Genomic DNA, 20,490 nt, shown 5'->3' with positions numbered 1-20,490 from the left:
TGGTTTAAAATTCAGCCAAACCAGCAGAAGGAAGCTGTTCGCTCTCACCTTTCCAGAGGCAGTTTTCATCAGAGCAAACTCCCTGCCTGCTCCAAGCAAAGCTGCCTCTTCGTCAAAGCCTGTGCCTGAGAAAAGAATATATCGTTCAGAGGCACAGACGTTTACACATACACACACACAAACACACAAGGAGATAGAAAAGGTGGCAAGAAGCATGCTTATTTATATTCTGATATTTTACCAATTATTTGTCAGATTTACAACCTTGCTAACATGCATGTAACATACATTTTGGGGCAGATGTTTGTGCATCAGATGCACATACATGTGTTCAGACAAAGATTGATCAATTGCACAGCTTCATACAGATAACAGTAAGTTATGTTTCACTCACTGATGATGTGCAAATCCTTCTCCAGGTCAAACAGAGAGATGCCGCAGGCGTGCAAACATTTCCTTGCCAGCTTCAGCTGCAGTTCCTGCTGCAGGGCCGGGTCTGAGCCTGTAGCGTAGATCCGCACTACGAAACCATCCTGCAGGAGTCAATGAAGTAAGGAATAAACTGGCATTTAGATGGTGTCTTTCTATATTCAGTGTCATAATGATCACCTGATGAGGGATTTTATACAAAACCTCCACCAGCTTCCCCTGACTGAGTCATACTCTTTAGTCGCAATTATTTGTGTCAGAGAAACATGGTAAATTTTCATGTAATACTTTGGCAGCGTAACAGAGATCCAACTGTAGCCTCTCAGACCTGTCCAGACCACAGGAGCTGAACAATGCGTCACAACTGAACTGTGTGTGTGTTCATGGTAGAGTGGGGCACAACCAAAGTCATGGCACCAGGCCAGGACATAGCACACAGCCTCTCACCCCTGCAGATTCACTGTGGACCAGTACACCACATGCAGGCACACACACACGCACAGAACTAATGTGCTGGGCCCAGGCTACGGTTAGTATTACGGATGTGGTTTTGGATAAAGAGGGGCCTAAACATGAGAATTATATACTAACTGGGGTCATGGCTAGGTCTATCGACCGGAAATATGTCTGGGCCCACTACAATAGGTGCATACATTTTTACTGTGTGTAGCCACAATGGAACTTAAACCTCTAGACATGCCAGTGATAGCGGCATACTCAGTCCATTAAAGCTAATCAGGGATCACTGGGGGCGTGGCTGACTATCCACTGGGCACAAAGTCTGAAGTGACGCAGACTGTTGCCAGAGATCTTTGTCAATCAGACTGCTATGGATGTGGCTAAGGGGGAGAATTTACAGGGGAGAATTTGAGGCAGAGAAAAGAGTGGAACACAAGACCAAGGTAATAATGAACAATAGAGACAAAAAGGAATAGAAAGCTAGCCTGGGGCTGGTCTGGTCTACACTGAGTGATAATGATGAAAGGCTCACCCATTGTGCTTTGACTCCTGCTGAGTACAGCACATGGCACATGTACTTCAACCATCATTAGACAAACTCCTCTGTCCTCTGGCAATGCCCATTCTTTTCCCCAACTCTTTGTCTGTCTCCGTCTTCATTTCTACCTTCTTTGTCCAGCAATCACCTTGACCTTAAGGTTTACCCACAACCTTTCTTCCAGGCATCTGCCCTCCCCTTGCCTTCTTGCTCACAGTGTGCTTCCCAATCCAGCCTCTCCCTCTTGCTCTTCTTCCTCTGCAGGAGGTCTATGTGGCTAGTGCACTGGCTGGCTGCTCACTAAGATGCATGCTGCTGCTGAAGAGCCCCCACCCCCTGCATCCAGCCCCCTCATTCAGCCTCGAAGCTGCTACCCAAGGCTGTCTGCAAAGGCAGATGTATGGATTTCACATCCTCCCCTCCCCCAACTCACATTACATAGTACTTATGCAGATAAGTGCCTGTGAGATTAAGCTCTCTGGAGAGTGCCCACATGCGGTTCAACCCCCTCACTGCCACACCCACACGTACACAAACACAGGACTAGATATATGCCACTCCCATTTGTGGCACAGCTGGTGCTCAGCTGAGGGTCCTTCCTCTTCAGAGTGAGGCTGAGGCCTCTACAGCAGGGGAAATGACAGATGCATCGCCAGGCAAGTCAAGAGGAACGGCTAACCTCATTTCTCTTAACAAAAGATTTGTTTTTCATGAGGGAAACGAGAGAGAGAAAGAGAGACCACAGCTTGCATGCACAAGAAAAAAAAGCGAATGCTACCTTTGCTGGCTGCCAAATGAGAATCAAGAGAGGGTTTAATCCCTCCAGTGTGCATAAACAACTGATTCACAGGAACACAGTCATGAATAAACTGCAGCATCTCTTCCTATTCGCTCTCAGTAAAACAACTGCTGTCGCCGAAGCTGTCAACAATCTCACTATGTGATCGACTGCATCAGCCTGTAACCTAGCGATCTGCCAAGTCCTTCAGGGCAGCCAGGCCAATGACAAGCTAAGTGGGGTTTCTTGAACCTGGCTTGCATGCTGGAGACTGCCTGCAGGGAAGTGAACCGCATTACTCTCTTAAGATTATCAAAGTACTTAAGCGTCAGGCATAATAAAACCAGCCCCCTCCCCCAAGTTTGCAGCAGATGCGGCCAGCTTGTCAGGACTGAGGTTTTATTAGGTTCAATAACACAAGTAGGGGATAGCCCTCAGAGCAGAGTGATATACTGATTCAATTTAAAATGTCAAGTTTAAGCTGTTCTTTACATTTATGAAGCCAAGCGAAGGTGGTGAATGCGATTATCATGATAATAAGGAGGAACATGACACATACGTCTTTGCAGGCTGCGATCTGGTTGATGTACTCTCCATCTGTGAAGATGATGCTCTGTCCGTCTGAGTGCTGACCTGTAGAGAGGAGCAAAGTGAGCAAACATATCTAATATCTTATTTCTTAGAATTCTACTACTACTACTTTTGAAGTAAAATTATTGTAAGTGATTTATCAGCACCTGGCATGGTGACCGTCCCCTCGTGCTCCAGAGTCTCTGGGTTGATCTTGATGGCTGACATACTGTGGTTGCTTGTGTCTCGATACAACAAGTACCCCTGAAGAGACAACACAAAAAACAACGCTAGTTTGCAATTATAAGGATTAACCTATACTATGATGGAAACCTCCAAGTTTGAATTCTGACTAAACTATTTGTGGTGGCAGAGTCAAAATTTTATGAAATAAGTAAATGTTAATCTGTTGTCACTTACTACAGTTATCTGAGAAGTGGTGTTTTTTTTTTTGTTGTTGTTTTTTTTTGTAAACCTGCTGTATAAAAGCAATATCACACTTGAGGTTGTGCTGTTATGCTGAATATCAGCACAGCTATGATTATCAACACCCAGCTGCCTAATTATATCATCTAAAATGTTACCATCTTGAGGGTAAATGTATTTAACTAATAATGTGAAATTCAGTCCCTGTTATTAAGCACTTCTGAGAGATCTGCTTTTGAGAAGGATCTTCTTTTGAAAGATCTGCTTTTGAGAAACCAGTGGACAGAGATATGGTTTCATAATCAGTCAATCTCACTCGACTCCCTGCAGAGTCTAACTCTGGCACAGGAACATCTGATTTTAACTTTGCAGAATATAAATCCCCAGCATCGTTGAAAAGAGTCACATGGAGGTCAAACACAATCAGTGCAATGCATACCAAAGCAAAATCCTTGAACATAAAAAAAAAAATGTAAAATATTCCTTGTGATAATGAAGCCATTTCACTCAGAAGTTAATTTTGATTTAAGTTCAGCTGCCTACCTGAGCGAAGCCCAACCACGATCTCTTCTCCTTCCTATTCCTGATGCGAGACGTGGAGTTGTACACATGGCCCTGGGAGACATTGATCAAACATCAGCTAACAAGCACAAACACTGACAACCCTAAGTTTAATGTTGGTGGAAACACAAAAAACAGGCAGATTATTCCACATAACACCCATGAAATCACTGCAGAACCTGTTTAAAGCAGGACAGATGCATTTGTTTTTAATATTTATTTAGTTGACATTCACAGGATTCTGTGGAGACGTTCCCCTGAACCACTAATAGGGAAATATATGGGGCCCTCATAGCTGTTTAGTCGTGCATTTGTGACATGTTCTTGTGTACAAAAGTAAATTAAGGCTTGAAAACAATGTCTAGACAAGTCACCAATTGTTTACGCCTCCAAAGGCAGCCCGTTTCAAGAGCTACTGCTAGTATATCAGACACAGACACACAGAGCCAAGTGCTTTGTACCCTGACAGTGCCGCTGTATCCAGAGCCCACTTTGTAGAGTCCATCCTTGCAGAGCAGGTAGAGGAAGGAGCCGTCTGTCTGCAGCAGACAGCGCTCGTCCTCGTCAATGACCACCTCCTTCAGCACCCATTTGTTCATCAAGGCTGCCCGTTTGATGCCGTTTCCAAACCAATCCTGGATCTGGATTTTTCCTACCAGGACAGCCTGTACGCTCCTCTGTAGTGCATTCAAGATGGTGGGCACCTGTTGAGGAGGAGGACAAGGACAAAGAGTGGAGAGGAAGGTGTTGAAATGAAAGGCTTATGAGTGGAGGTAATTCTTTAATATGGCATCACTTTGGACCAGTGTTGTTATTATTGCCCAAAATATGACACTGAGGCCTGTACAAAATCAAAGGGGATTATTTTGTTATCTCAAGACATTTCTAATCAGACAGGAGCCACCTGAGGAGCTTCTTTACTAATAGAACAAAATTCTAATATCAGTGACTAGGAGATTGGTTATGTGAATACTCTCTCCTCTTCTCACTCTGCTTGAATGCTTTTTCACGCACACTGTGTTAACTCCCTGGCAGCTATTACACACACTACTGATCTCACCGTTCACACACATCCAAACAAATACACACACACACACACACACACACACACACACACACACACACACACACACACACACACACACACACAGCACATAAGCACACACTTCCCGCCAGCCTGCCTGCCTGCCATTGTGATGACTCACAGTCCAGTCAGTGCCTGGCCGATGAGGATCCAGTAGAAAAACACAGGCCTGCCTCTGTTGCCCAGGCTAATCAACCTGCTCTGCCTATTTAAGAACTCTCAGCAGTTTTCCTGCAGGCCAGAGCCAAACGCGGTACTGAACTGCACTGAGCACGAGCTATAGCTTACTAAAATAGACAGCAGTGTAGACCCCCCCTTACGAGGCCATCAATTCAAATATCTGCCATGTTAATAACCCTGGGTAAATCCCCAGCTAGACTCGCACAGATATAAGTGTGTGTGTGTGGCTGACAAGTCACCTCAGCACAACTGCATTAAATGGAAGCATTAGCATTTAGCATGCAACTGCAGCCGAACCTGTGTGATGGTCAAGTGCACAGCACCTGCCATGCTTACTGTTCAAGTTATTCCCTGTACTTTGCAGCAGAAATTCTGACATAGAGCCAAAGACAAAAGAGCAAACCTGAACTGAGAGGTAGCAGAAGCAATACAAAGACAGAGAGAGAGAGAGAGAGAGAGAGAGAGAGAGAGAGAGACAGAGAGAGAGAGAAAGAGAGAGGAAGAGAGAGAGAGATATCAAAGCAAAACAGAAAAGAAGGGCGGCTAATTGGTGGAAGAATGCAGGCAGCGTAACATAAGACAGGAGAATCAAAGAGGCTTGACATTTTCCTAAATTCAATTTGTGCTGTCCAGACGCTGCCCTAAGTCTCCGGCTCAAAACAGAGATGCATGAATGAGTCAGTGGTTATTGTAGCCTCATCTAACTCCACAATCCACTGCAGCAATCTAAAGCATTTCTACTAATCCAAAGGAGAAGCCTTGATGGATGGAAGCAGGGCACAAAATACTGGGTGGGGCCGGCATAGAAAATTCAATTATTCAAACTCTGGAGTGTTCACTCCTTTAGTTTGATTCATTGAGAACAATACAATTCTAAGCGCACCACAGTCTCCTGAAACTGCAGGTGTCAGTCCTGTTCCAAGCACACTGCAGCGCAGTTTGTTAGGAGTGAGAAAATAATCCAAGCAAACTGCAGGAAACATCCCTCAAAATACAAGAATTTATGACTATAAGGAAATTGATGTTTACATCTGATAGTCAGCAGTTATTTGGTCTCGGTAAGCCTAGCTTAACAAAATGAACCAAGGGCAAATGATGCTCATTTTGAACTACTGGATGTGATTTTAACTGCTGTGGACAAAACAGAAGCCAGTTAAGCCAGGGAATGGAATTGGAATTGGTTCATCACCTGTATTGTCTGGCAGGCATGGCTGCCATTGTTGGTGAGGATGGCAGAGACGGCCTGCAGGGTTTTGCCTGTGTCTCCCCAGGACACCACCAGGCTGAAGAGACAGGCACAAGACAGGGCGGTGAGCGCCTGGCCGGTGGGGTCATTGGGCCCCGTGCTCCGCACCGTGGTCTCCAGCAGCAACTGGAACAGAGACTCTGAGAGAAGCACACAAACACAGATGAGAGGTAAGTATGACAGAGAGAGAGAGAAAAGAGGATATAAGGCTGTGTTGTGTTTGTATAATAGGGTTGGTCCTCTGTTGTGAGGCTAAGGCACGTTCAAAGCTGTTGTAAAACACCCATAAAAAGACACTTAACAGTTAATTTAAATATTGAAGCATGGACTGAAAATCACCAATCGTACTGGTTATGTTGTGCTGCTTAGCAACTTTGTTGAACACATGCATTGTTCCAGCCTTCACATTGCTGTTTTATACTAGTCATTCCACACAGTGCTTGACAGTGACTATATTTCCCACTGTTCTGAGCCCAAAGAAACATAATTTCATGCACATCATATACGTCATTATACCTGGAAAGTATAAATGAAACTGGTATAAATGATAAATAGAGATCCTTGAATCCTCGAAGGGCCTATTAGTGCTTGTTAGGTGTAAAAAAAAAATTAAAAAAAAATCATTGTATAACCCAGCCTCTCCTGGTTTATTCTTCAAACGTGTATGTGTTTAAGTGTGTCTGTGTGTGTATACAGTGCATAGACGTTTTTAGCCTTACCTAACACATCAGGAGGCTCAGTCTGAAAGCTTTCAGGTTGTTGTCCCTGCAACATGTCCAGCAGGGCCTGCAGGCTGCGCAGGCACAATGAGGGGTGGGAGAACCGCGTCTCCTTTATCAGCTCGAACACCCCACACAGGCCAATACCGATGATCTACAGACACACACAGAGAAAAGAAGTGCACTGAATATCAGCTATCAGCCCAGTACAGTCATGCCATGGCCAAATGCCAGCTAAAATGTGAGGCTACTGCATATGGCAATTAAAAATAAAAACATACTGGCACTGTGCACAGACAGGCTTAAAAATCAGCATTCAAAAGAATTCTGTGGCAGTTTTCCCACCCAGCATGGCGCAAGCTTAGGGGCATGGGGTGGTAGATTTCATATACAGTCCAGTCCACGCCCTCATCATCCTACAACCACAGAGCAACATGCGGTCCCCCTCCAGTCAGCCAGCAACCCACAGTATACACAGTCATTACTGCGGACTTCAACATCCACTATTAACATACTGTATAATGACAAGGCCCACTTGGATGTGTGGAGAGCGGAGGCAAGCAGGCAAGAGTTTGGCCTAGAAAAGACTGCCTCTCTTTCTCTCTGCTAGTATGGCTTGTTAGGGAATCGAATAAATGAAAAAGCATCAATGTCTCTTCTAATCTCAGTGAAGACTTTGTTGTGCAACATTAAAACAGCAATGACAATATAAAAATGTACTGTAAAATGAATGAGAAAAAGAGAGAGGGACACATAAAAACAGAAATAGCAGAGAAGATAAGCATGGAGAGAAGTATAAGAGCAGATGAAAGGCAAGAAAATTGAAAGGGTATGACAGGCTACTTGATTACGGACCCACCAATACTTTTGGTTTTTGGACTGGTGTACACGTTGTAGCAGGTCTGCATTATTGGTCTGGTTTGCAAAGCCTATTTACTTTGTAAAAAACGCCAATCAAATGGGGTAAATCCCACATCTACCTTCTCATTTTACCCCAGTGAAGACTATGATACACCTGCTAAATGTTCAACCACTGCAGTGATGATGCGACCGACATACAACCCTCGAGCACACACAAAACTCTTCCAGGATTGCAGCGTGACACTGTGACATGGCACGTGCCCCATTGAGGTAAAGCTTTTGCAGGAGCGGGACAAAGTGGATGAGAGAGGGAAAGAAAATGCACTGTGTGTGAGAGAGAGAGATAAACAGGCAGGCAGAAAGAGGCAGGGTAGAGGAGAGGGAGATGGGGAAACAGCAAGGAGGAGGCTGTAATCTTCACAGGCCGGGGATTTTAAACCTCTAGTAGTGTGGCTCTAATTATCACAGCAGTCAAAAGGATGAGCCCTACGCACTAACCCAGCGAGACAGAGAACCTGGAAAGACAGCTTAGATTGAGCCTTGCTGTGTGTGAGCTGCGTGCGGCTCTAAAACACTGCTGCCGCCGGTACCTTGGGCAGCTTGATGGCTGGCTCGCGGTACTCCTCCTCTTCCTCGCTGTCTGAATCTCCGCTCTGCACGGAGCTCCTGGAGGCCAGCGCCAGGGAGGCCTCTCTCTGCTGCCAGTCCAGCACACAGTGCCGCACGTTGCAGTAGACGTTGAACGCAGATGGGTTGCTGTGCAGCTTGATGTCCGGCACGCAGAAGGCTCCATCCAGAGTCTCATTCTGTGGACAGATGGAAAGAGGTGATGGTCAGAGAGGTCAGCAACACTTGCTCATGAAAACAACCACAACCATCACTTTGGCCCGTCAACAAGCCATTAAGCATACCACATAGTTGTTCATAAAGAGAGGAAATATTCATTCTGAATTAGTAGACCTAACTGGAGTCACATCATAATTCCCCATAGGCTAATGCAGCCGCTCCAAAAAATAAGGAACTCAGTTTGCACAGGTTTCTGAAGTCAGATTAGACTTTTTACATCATAAATGTACTGGAGGCTGGGAGTGCGAAACCTAAGATTGTCACGGTCAGCAGTCACGTTATACGTGCTGTCACTGTGCCAACATCTAGTGAGTGAAATAACTAGGATACACTAGGATAATGCAAGTGTTAACACATTTTGTCAACCAGCTTGCTCACACACCCAGTGTGAAAAAGGAGACAAACAAGAAGTGTGCCAATTCAGCAGAACCAGAAAGACGTGAAATTGTAAAAACTATTTACAAAAATAATAGCTTGCAAAAACACACTGCAGCGGAAAAATGAAAAAGCAGGTGATTTTCTGTCTCTGGACACAGGAGGCGGCCCAATAACCAATTTGGGGAATGGCACTTTTAATCATTTAACACAGGAGGGAGGAGATGCAGCCATTTATAGGTCAATACACTGTGCTCTGTGCTCTGGGCTAATCTAAGGACAAGGACACACACTCAAATCATTTACGATCAAAAACGCTAAACCACAGATCCTAAAAGCAAGAATAAAAAACAAGATAAGGTCAACTAATCAAAAGGAGTATCGCTCCTCTGGGTTCTATCATGAATATGCTTACCTTGAACCGTTTACTACGATCCATATGCCCCCTGGCTTTTATAACAATGCTAATTATCTCAGCGTATCTCTCTGCAGCTCATTTAACCATATGAATAGGAAAATTAAACAGTGTGGTAAATCAACCTGAAAGGGAGACCTCAGAGTGCAATTGTCATTACAGCAGAGTTTAAGCATCTTTACGCTGATAATCATTACGATCAATCACCTCCACGGGGAAACTGAATCAATCAGCCTCCAACCTCCCACCAAGTAAGGCAGTCTTTAACTACAGTCCCGAGGCACCCTCCAGAGAATCTCATTGATCGATCGAGCCTCCCTTGCAGTGTTTCGTTTTTGGCATTGCGGTGACACGGGGTGACGTCATCTATTTGGGGAGAGAGAGGTCATTCACGCTGAACACATGCCAATGAGGAGGCGAGATCTCCTCTCATCCAGCAATAGTGTCTGCTGCTTCCCTGCCCTGCCCCTAGGGTAGCACTTCCATCCCAGCTACTGTACTGCATTCAGCAAGGAGCAACACTGCCTGGAAAGAGCACTTAGACCCATTTACCACATGGAAATGTTATAATGGCCCAAACCCATACAGTGACAAGAGAGAAAATGGGTTTCTTGGGGGGAGAAAAGCAAAACAAAAAGGATGGAGAGAGGGAAAGTTGTGCTGAAGTAAACAGGTCAGATTTTTTGGCCTAAACTTTTCTACCCAGTTCATTTTTTGATTCTTTGTTCTATGTTGAAATTAAGATCTCACAAATTCAAATTTAAGACTATTTCATGACTTTTACGGACTGATATTGGTAAAATTGAATGAAAAAGGTTTTAAGACTTTTTGAAGACCTGAAGACACCCTGGAGAAAACAAACAATAAATGAATCATTATTGGCTCTTCATCAAAGCTAAAATTAAAAGTCATCTTTGTGCTTGTGCAAGCTTTATGATGGTAATTCAATGACAATCTCACCCATTAGCTGTAATATGTGTAGTCGGGTCAGGTTTACGAGGAAATTTCCAAATTCCAAATTTCCAGATTTCCAAATTCTCTGATTCCAGCTTCTCAAATGTGAATATTTTCTGGTATCTTTAGTCCTCTGTGAAAATAAACTAAATATCTTTGAGTTAAGGACTTGCCAAAAGAAGCCATTTGAGGACAGCACCTTGTGCTGCAGGAAATTGTGATTAACATTACTCACCATAATCTGACATTTTATGGACTAAATGACTAATCAATTAAAGCGAGAAAATAATTGACAGATAAATTGATTAATGAAAATAATTGTTAGTTGCAGCTCTAATCTGAAGTACAGCTAAAATGAGCTACTCAGTTCAACACATGCACAAGTGATGAGCTATCTTATCAGTTACTTGTTCAGTTAGTTGCTTAACATTAAATTTTTAAATTGCGAATCGCATCACACCGGAGGGCACATTTCTCCACAGATGCCAGCACACTGTGCATCCTTGAACAACAGCTTTGTTAAAGGAAGCAAAGGAGGAAGGAGAGACATGCACTGTAGTGTTGTAAGGCAACTCAAAACATACATGGTACGCGTTCTACCAGGTATCAAGGCTGTGTCCTCACCAAAGTGGCCCAGGTAAAGCAGAAATACCAAAATAATAATAATAATAAAAAACACAGGCCCGTACTCATAAAACTAGGTGGTAGCAGTGTTGCGCTAGGCAAACTTAATTTGATGTGACTGATAACGTTACCGTGCTGCTGATTAGCGCAGCAGAACCATATATGGTGGTGTCAGGATTGTCCCACGCAAAAGCCAATCAGAATCAACATGTTTTTGAGTTCATACATACTAAACGCCCACTATAATCAGCACTGCATGGAAAATACAACGGAAAGCAAACCATCACAAAGACAGCCGAGATTTTCGCCATCGGAAATTTGTTCAGAAAGAAGAGGTTTTGTTGCACAATCTGGGATTTTCATCCTCCGGCAAACCACCATCTTCCTCATGCAACAGCAATAGATAGATAGATAGACAGATTTTATTGTCCTTTTTCAGGATAATTGTTTTCACTTTCCGTACAGCCACGAGGATTACACAAACAACATTACACAGAGAACACCAACCAATACCATAAACGCATACCCGCCACCATACATACACATTCCACCACAGTTACAATGCTTTCATTTTCTTTGTTTAGTTCATTTATGGCATATGGGATAAAGCTTTTGTTGAATTTTATTTTCTTCCAAGCCAGCGACCTGTATCGTTGGCCATGGCAATGTCAAAGTGATTTGGTGAGTGGCATTTAATAAAAATGCCAACTAATGAATCATAATTAATGATATAAATTACTCCATTGTCAATTAGCATTATCATTATTATTATTATTAAATAAATCCACACAATGTTAAAAGAAAATTCAGCACTCTAACATCCAGCACAGAAGGATGTCTCAAGAATTTTGTCAAATGACATTGTTACGGCCAACCTACTGACACTATTAAAGAGAATACGACAAAATAAAAAGGAAAGCAACAGGAAACCCAAAATGCCTTGCTTGTGGTTTTATTCAGATTTGAGATCTTGTTAGTGAAACTGCATAAGCAATCTCAAGATATCTCAATCAAGAGTTACTGGATTTCCTTTAGTTATCGTAACATTGCAGAATGCAGTGGCTATAATCTCACACACACACAATGTAAAACTGTAATCTCACTGTCTTTGTAGAAGCAAAACAAGCGGGGAAAAAAAATCATAAAAGAACAATTAAAATGTGCTCTACAGTTAACAGGGCCCATATCTAGGCCAACCACAACTGGGAAAAGCTGGCTTTATTTTAAACATTGCCTTAACAAAAACACAAATTTCTTGAATGATATGCTACATCCAAAAGGTTACATTTTGTAAACAGAAACTAACTTGAGGCAGATTAAACATGCTCCTCACATTTAGAGTGGATATTATATTTGACAAGTTTCAATAGGACCAACGGTATTCAGTTTAAAGCCTGAACAAATCACTGAAAACTTGCTGCTGGAAGTGACATCTTCACGCCATGTCCTCATGCACACAAGCAAACGCAGACCCAAATATGCCAAGCCCCATGTGTCTCTGGGCTGTTTTGTGATTTAAAACGCAAAACCCTTAGCACAAAAAAAAAAAAAAAAAATCATTGCAGTGGCTGGGAGTGTGATTGCTAATATCATAATACTACTCTGGTTTAGAGAATATGGGGATCACCTGATGGATAGATTACCCTTAATATAACAAAAACCTACCCTCAAAATACAACAAACACATTGTTTATGTCATTTGGCATTCAGTACAAAGAGATCTACAGCATACAGTATCAATCTTCCACCACTCTTCTTGCTATATAATGATGCCAATCTATTAACAGTCTGATGTTGACTACTGAGCCACACAATCCTCGTCTGACGCTTGACGTTGCGTCTCTGTCTGCACATCACTGGTGACGTAATGGCTATCTAAATGCCTTGGAAAAGCCTGGTCGAGAGCCACTGACTGCACTTGGACAGCGACACACTCTCTGCTTGCTGGTTTCATGGGGAAAGGCCAAACAACAGAACAGTCGAAGCAGGTGCCTTCCCAAACAGTGGCACACAAGCTGCACAGAGCTTGGCAATTTGCATCACCTTGTCGAACCAGTCAATCCACAACTGATCGACAGGAAAAAGTTATATGACTCAAAACCGTGAACTGACTCATCAATGAATCAAACATCAGGCAGACTCAGCCTTTAACTGGTCTAAATATTTCAGTATTTCACTTCTAGCCCTGATGAATTCTGTTACAGGATATATTTATGATGTTATTCAATTAAACCCATTATTTTTATACTATTGTACCTTCTGATTATAACTGATATTACAGCCTTTGAGAGAGACAGATCACATAAATCTCCTGCCTGTACAAAAGACGTTACTTCATCCTCCACATTAGGATGATTAAGTGTTTATGTTCTCACTCTCTCGCTTGCTCTGACTCCACCTCAGGAAAACAGGAGCAGACAAAGGCAGAGGAGAGGCCCTCTGAAACCACGCTGTGGCTGTGTTGGAGAGGCGTGACAGAGCTGGAGTGAGAGTGACCCATCCAAACACAGCATGACTGTCTGTTTGACTACCCACTTTCTTGCCTGCCTCGCTTTGCTTACCCCTTTATCTCAGCTACCCATATAGATAATATTATGCTTCTGTGGACCTAAAATTCGCTGAATGATTCACCTTGAAATAAAAGTAACTGACTAGCCCACTCTACCCTAACTTCCTTGCCTGGGGTGTTTTTTTTTTTCATGTGGACAGAAGATTACAACAGTGCACAACCTCTGCCCTTCTCTGCTGCTATCACATTAATCTCTCTAGCCTGCAAGCTACTGGTACACAGGAGAACAAAACACTGTAATAAAGTTAATCCAAACACAGATGCTCAATATTACAGACCCACCATAGAGCAGACTACACTCTCAGTCTCAAGGGGGCGAGAGCAAGGAAACGATCCAGAATAAGCTGAGGGGATTATGTTTGTTGACATAGTTTGGGAAATCAGCTAGTTAGCCTAAATTCCACATGCAAAGTCTACAGAAAAGGCACACATAGCCAGTGCATCCTCTGACACAGACACAATTCCCTCCTTGGATGAAGGAGATGGAGGCAGGCAACTGTTGCCGTGGAGATGTGGAACACATTAGGTCGCTCGGCAACAGGCCATCGTGCCCAAGCCAGAGCCACTCCCCAGAAGTGTCTCTCGTTCTGCCTCCCCACCACCTCCCCTGCTTCATGTGTGAGTGAGCTGCCTGGCACCTGACCAGCCCTGCCAATTAAAACAGTGTTCCTGGCAACCACCTTAAAGATTGCAGAGGGGAATCTAATCCATTAATGTTGTTATCATCAATCCGTCAGGTTCATCTGGTTGAGAGTGAAACCAGCAGACTTGTCAGTACATACCTAGAGCCACAACAGTGTAAACAAATGCACGATTAAATTAAAACTGCCAGACAGATTTTGTTAATATGAGGAGAAAAGTCCTTAATAAGCCAATATTGAACAACAATAATGCTACATATCGCGATGTGATATACCAATACAACAGCATTAACAATGCCTGACTTATGATAGATAGATAGATAGATAGATAGATAGATAGATAGATAGATAGACAGATAGACAGATAGATGTACTTTACTGATCCCAGTGTTTTTGTTAATTTTAACTAACTGCCATTTTACCTTCCATATCATAACAGATGAATAATGTGGGTAGATCTATTGCTATTCTACAAGCAAGTGTCATAATCTTAAAACACACACACACACACACACACATTGTACAATGTACCCTTGTATTTACAAACCCTCTTACAATATCTACTCATAGTAGTCAAATATGAAGACAGAAAAATCAACATCACACAGAGGCAGTTTAATATTATTATATTGTTTTCTAGGTTAAGAAGCGTCTCTTACCTTTGTTCTTGCTTTGACTTTTGACTTGATCTTTTGTCGTCTTTTCAGTTTCTTCTTACTCAAAGCCTTCTTCCCCCTGAAAGCAGAGTGATCAGCACATCAGGACTGAAAAGGCCATGTTTAGGTTACAGTAATAATGATACAGCCAGAGCCTACGTAGCTCCTACAAATGACATAACGTAACCTTAAATACATTCAGTTTGATTTATTCACCGTGGTTCACACGAAATATGACGATGTAAGAAAGTTGGGAGGAACAGCTTCTAAAGGTCAACACATTCTGCTTCAGGCCAGGCACAATGTCGGGGAAAAGTCACTCATTCTGTCATACGTCTGAAAGGTTCACTGAAAATTTTAATTCAGTCAAGAGTTAACTTCTCTAATGGCAATCTGACTGACTTCTCTGTCTTCTGTAGCTGACAGTAGTAAGTGGGCTTGAAGTACAGAATAGCATACATATCTGTGGCAATGGTCGCCCAGCTGAGCGTCTGGATGTCCTGGAAAAGCCCCAAACAATCACGTTTGCTTTTACATAGATCTGAATTCCCCTTTTTGAAAGGTCCTACCATTCACCCTGAAATATGTGTTTTATTGGCATTTTTGACAGACAATGTTTCACTGACAAATGACCACCCTTAAAATGGGAAGTGTAAATTTCTACAAATAGAATTATTAATCATTACTAGATTTCTGAAAAGAGGGAACCAGTGCGATGAATAGGCAACTTTGATGATAGCCTGCTGTCACAATTCTTTTAAGCATTGATTCCTGACACCATATGCAAACTGAAACTCTTCAAATACAACACTTACATTCATTTTATTAAGCTTTTCATATGCAAACTGAAACTCTTTAAATACAACATTTACATTCATTTTATTAAGCTTTTCCCATTTGCTATCGGCATGAACGTCTTCAGTCCTTTGACAGCAGAGTGGTATGCTATGTTTTAATCTTATTGATTAACAATCAAGCAAGTCAGCTGCCTAATACACAAGCAACCTGCAGAAATGGCTGGCTTGTGTTTACTGGATAAACATCAACAAATCTGTCAGAGAGAGAGAGCTTTGATAAATCTTACCAGACAAGCACGTAAGGTAAGGGCCTAAATAACACAACAGTTTTTAAATCAGATGCCTAGCCCGTGTTTGTTTTTCTTGAGTCTTGAATATCTGCATCATATGTACAGGTGGTATGTTTGGAAATGCTGTCAGAAGAAACAAAATAGTCATGCAAGAAGCAGAGTTCAATTCAAAACAATGCATTTATTTTGAAGGTCTACACATTAGGCGACCTAAGACTAGTGTTTTCCTTCTCTCTAATGTGCACAATTCCACAGACCATGAAGCCGGTAATAAACATAACAGTGGTGGTTTTGGACATGGAAAACAAATAGCCTGCTGGCCCATTGCTGAAGGCAGATTGTTGCACATGGGAATGAGAGTATCATTACGGTTGTATGAGGGCGGCTTCTGCACTGATCAAGCCTCTCACTCCACTCAATCTGACTGGCTACATGACGTAACTGTATACCCGCTAATGCCAGAAAAGCAAACGAGTTCACCCACCTCCCATCACAACCCAACGTTAACCCAAATACGCAATATGTGCAAGGCTGGAAACCGTGCTGTGTGCAAAGACGAGCACATCCTAATGTGTGTGTGTGTGTGTTTACATGGGTACACGATGTCTATGGCCTCCGGGTTTTATGACATAAAACGTCGCTTGCGTTTCACGTTCATCTGGGAAGGGCTGATGCTCTTCTTTAATGTTAGCTAGCTAGAAACGGTGACGCTGTTGGGCCCGCATAGACACTGTGGTGTTCACTATATTAACTGTTAGCTAGCTAGTAGCGTAACGACACATTATGTGGCACCATCAGCAGTGAGTGCTTAGAGTGAATTAAAGTGTTACTCCGTGTCACCTTCGTTTATGTTTTGTCGGGGTAGGGTATCAAAACAAATGCACAGATATGAAAGCTGTCATGACAGTTAGCCCTCTAGCATGCTATGGACCAACACTTTTCCAAGTCGCCACGGCCCGAGTGGGAGGAGTTCTCCTCTCGGTGGCTCTGTAAATGAAACGAAGAAGTGCACCCGGGCTGCAGCGTCTCCAAAAACATTCGCGCCTGAGTAAACTAGCTTAGCTGGCTGAGATAAGCTAGGGAAGTCACAGCCAAAATGCTACCTAGCAAAATGACCACCAAACGGGTGCACTTAACTTGTCGAGCCCGAGGCTCAATCTGTGTAGTTGTTATAACATTATATAACAACAATCCTGCAAGCTCAGGAACCACAGGGTTTAGCTGACGTTAGATGGCTGGCGTTCATTTGACCCAGAGTTAGCCCACGGTTGTTAGCTTGCGCTACAAATGACAGACCACCCTCAGCAACATATAACAATTTAATCCAACGTTTTCCACTCACCTCCCTTGATTTATCCCCTGCTCTTTGTCATTGATAGCTGTGGTATAAATCCTTCTGTATCGTTCCGCCAAAGCTCGCCCTGAGAGTAAAAGCTGGTACCGACTCCGACAATCCGACTGGGCTCCGGGTGTCGGACACGAACTCATACCCGAACCGAAGGTTGCGAATTCGGCTCCAGCTCCAGAAATGACCCTGACACCCAGCCCCATCGACGGCGATGAGGAGGGCAGAATCCCTCCACCGGCGGCCGCTGCCGCAGCAGCACACATCATCGTTTTGGAGAACAATGCATATATCACATCAAAGATATAACAGCTAGACAATAACTAGCCGACAGTTACAATCCATTTGTCATTGAATCCGCCACGCGTCGCGTCATATGTCCACAACAAAATGCAGAAACGGCAAGATTAGCATCCAGTATCTCCAATAATAATCAGCGTAAATTGTGGCCACTCCGGTGGTGCAACTGTTCTAGATGGTCTCCCGATCCGGCGTCAACACGGTCCTTATCTCCCGGGATTTTAATGCTCAAGCCATTACGATTCTTCTTTTGAAACAGCAGAAATTACAGCATTCAACCGTCTTCAGTTTCATTTTCATTCGTTCCTTGGATATTTCTTGACCCTGGAGAGGCAGCACCCTCAGTTGGGCTGCCATCTTAGCTTCATCATCCCTCCCCAAGCTCAGACTTGTGTCGCTGTAAGCATGCTGGGATATTTTCATGAGGCTATACTGAGTGATTCTGATATGGATTAGCTATTTATCATCCGCTTTTGCATATGTCATAACATTTCATCTGCTGTATATAATGATTGTGATAAATAAACCATTTGTGTCTGAAACCGGCTTCATCTACATAAAAAAGGATATATTAAAAATAAATAAATAAATACTCAGATCAAAACATCATTAATGTCCCATTATAGACAGAGGTAAGCATGTTTTTTTTTTTTTTTTTTTCCATAGCCTAATATGCACAAGGTAAAAATGTGGACTGAGAAGAGTGTATTTGCAGAGGTCCATCTTGGGCCTGCTGGTTTGATCTAAAATAAGCATACTGGGATAGGCTACTGTGTTATTAAAAGTGCTGAAATGCTTTGTTGCCTGCAATTCTGAACCTAAAAAAATAACAGCTTTGTATGAAAATCAGGCTGTTTGATGTAGTGGCTGACGCTGTCTTTTCTCTCTGGTTTTTGTAAAATGTTCTCTATCTGCTATCATTTCATGAATAACAATTAGGTGAGTGACCAGCGTTCATATTCATGATTTTTTTTTTTTCTGGTAACCACTATGTAACTGCGTAATAACTTCCAGTTGCCCTTTGAACTCGAACTTCCCCTCTTGAACTGCAGATTAGTTTACACATGAAAGTATACATAATCTGTGATTAAATCTCCTTGTGTTCAACCTCATACTTTTTCATGGAGCCACCCACAACGTATAGATATTATCTATCTATAGTACATACCTCCAGTGCTCTTTGAATTTATTGAAATGACTTGGCATAGCTCATGGTTCACACTTCATTGCACAAAGATACAAAATGTATAATGTGTTTATTTTTTCCATAAAAATATAGCATCAGCTATGTAGTGATGATAATAATAGTGATACATGGGTGGGAGAGGGAAAGTGGGAGACATTGGGACGACATAAGATAAAATGAGCATGTTTGGTCATACTGAAAAACTCAAAACACACCACACAGCAAAGACATACTCAGAAAACCCCTAACATTCAGTGCATAGGTCATGAAAAAGTACCTTGATATAATACACACATAACTGGCCACATAAATTAACTTGTATTCAACTTGTCACAGCACTTATAATACTGAAATTGTGTGGGGAAAAAAAAAATGTTCATTCTACTGGAGCTAGTGCTGTGACCTTAACTTCAGAGTCCTGTTAGATGTGAGGTCGGTTTGTCAGTATCATGGTAAAATATATAGGTGTGTGTGTGTGTGTGTGTGAGAGAGAGAGAGAGAGAGAGAGAGATTTACACAGCCCCTAGTGGTGCTTTATTGGTTCTAAGGCATTGCTGTGGCCCAATGAGGAGAAAGGGGTCGGTCTATAGTTTCTTCTCATAGCAACCCAGGAAGCATTCCCAGATTATCAAGGACAACATCAGTGTGACAGTGTGCATCAATGGCGCAGAGTGATTGTTGTCAGAATCAGAATCAGAAACATTGTATTGATCCCCAAGAGGGAAGTGTGAAACGGGAGTATTTTTGATCTCTGAACATAAAGCTCGTGGATAGTCCAATCATAACTCCAGCATGAAATTGGAGAGATTAACTACTGAAATGAAAATTAACTTGATAAAAATGTGCTAAAATGATAAACAATATTGTTAAGAAAAGGGAAATCTTTGCCACCATGCACCAGAGTGACAAATTACTGAGATGCACAGGCGTTTTCGTCCATAGCCCTCTTTAGGTAAAAGGTTATAAGAGGAGATGAATGACATTGTGTAACCCGAAGATGCAACCATATCCAAAGGCGGCTCCATTAACCCCTATTTGCCTCAGCTCCGTCCCAGTGATGCTTAGAAGACGGGACATAGATGGAGGAGGGGTAGAATATCCACAACTAGGCCAAGAGGACAACATAGGTCAGGAAAAAGTGTCACAAATATGAGCTGAACTGGCAGAGATGAAACCCAGTTACTATACAAACAAGCAGGAAGTGGGGCTACTATGTATGAAGCCTTGAAGGATAGATTGTATTACTACATGAGTACTGAGCCACCTGATCGGTTATTTCAACCTTGTATCCTACTATGAAAGTCTGACAATTGTAATGATAGCTCTTATGCTTAAGTGTGCCGCGGTTGGAGTAATGATGGCTTGAAATTAGTGTGTCAGCCTGTATTAACACATGGAAATGAAATGCAGATGTCGTGTACAGTTTCTCAGCAAAAACCCGTTTCCATGGTGTCCAGAGGAGGGTTATGATAGCGAACGTTATCTGTTACAATGGCCATAACCAAAAAGGTCCTCATTTCAGTTTCCCCTGGTTATTGCAGAATGGCATGATTAGGACATTTATGGCCTCAAGCAAATTGTCACACTGATTGCTGTAATGCTGTTGCACAAATGGTATTTTGATTTTTGCCTTGATAGCAC

General features: G+C 42.6%; 1 protein-coding gene across 12 annotated transcripts in view; it reads right to left on the bottom strand.

Annotated features, from left to right (window-relative positions):
- The window catches only part of mycbp2 (MYC binding protein 2), a 62,315-nt gene extending 44,271 nt beyond the window's left edge, over positions 1–18,044 (bottom strand). For all 12 annotated transcript variants that reach the window (XM_030080311.1, XM_030080313.1, XM_030080321.1 and 9 more), the window contains exons 1-11: positions 17,361–18,044; positions 14,935–15,010; positions 8,442–8,657; positions 6,991–7,144; positions 6,215–6,411; positions 4,223–4,465; positions 3,744–3,815; positions 2,942–3,038; positions 2,764–2,837; positions 395–533; positions 49–125 (exon numbers count right to left, since the gene is read on the bottom strand). In XM_030080311.1, the coding sequence (XP_029936171.1) occupies positions 49–125; positions 395–533; positions 2,764–2,837; positions 2,942–3,038; positions 3,744–3,815; positions 4,223–4,465; positions 6,215–6,411; positions 6,991–7,144; positions 8,442–8,657; positions 14,935–15,010; positions 17,361–17,632 (1,617 nt within the window). In that variant the 5' untranslated portion in view covers positions 17,633–18,044. The remainder of the gene's footprint in view (positions 1–48; positions 126–394; positions 534–2,763; positions 2,838–2,941; positions 3,039–3,743; positions 3,816–4,222; positions 4,466–6,214; positions 6,412–6,990; positions 7,145–8,441; positions 8,658–14,934; positions 15,011–17,360) is intronic.
- Between the last annotated feature and the right edge of the window lie 2,446 nt (positions 18,045–20,490).

This window comes from Myripristis murdjan, chromosome 21 (assembly GCF_902150065.1).
Source record: "Myripristis murdjan chromosome 21, fMyrMur1.1, whole genome shotgun sequence".
In the NCBI taxonomy this organism is placed as follows: Eukaryota; Metazoa; Chordata; class Actinopteri; order Holocentriformes; family Holocentridae; genus Myripristis; species Myripristis murdjan.
This window is presented reverse-complemented; position numbering and strand designations above follow the sequence as displayed.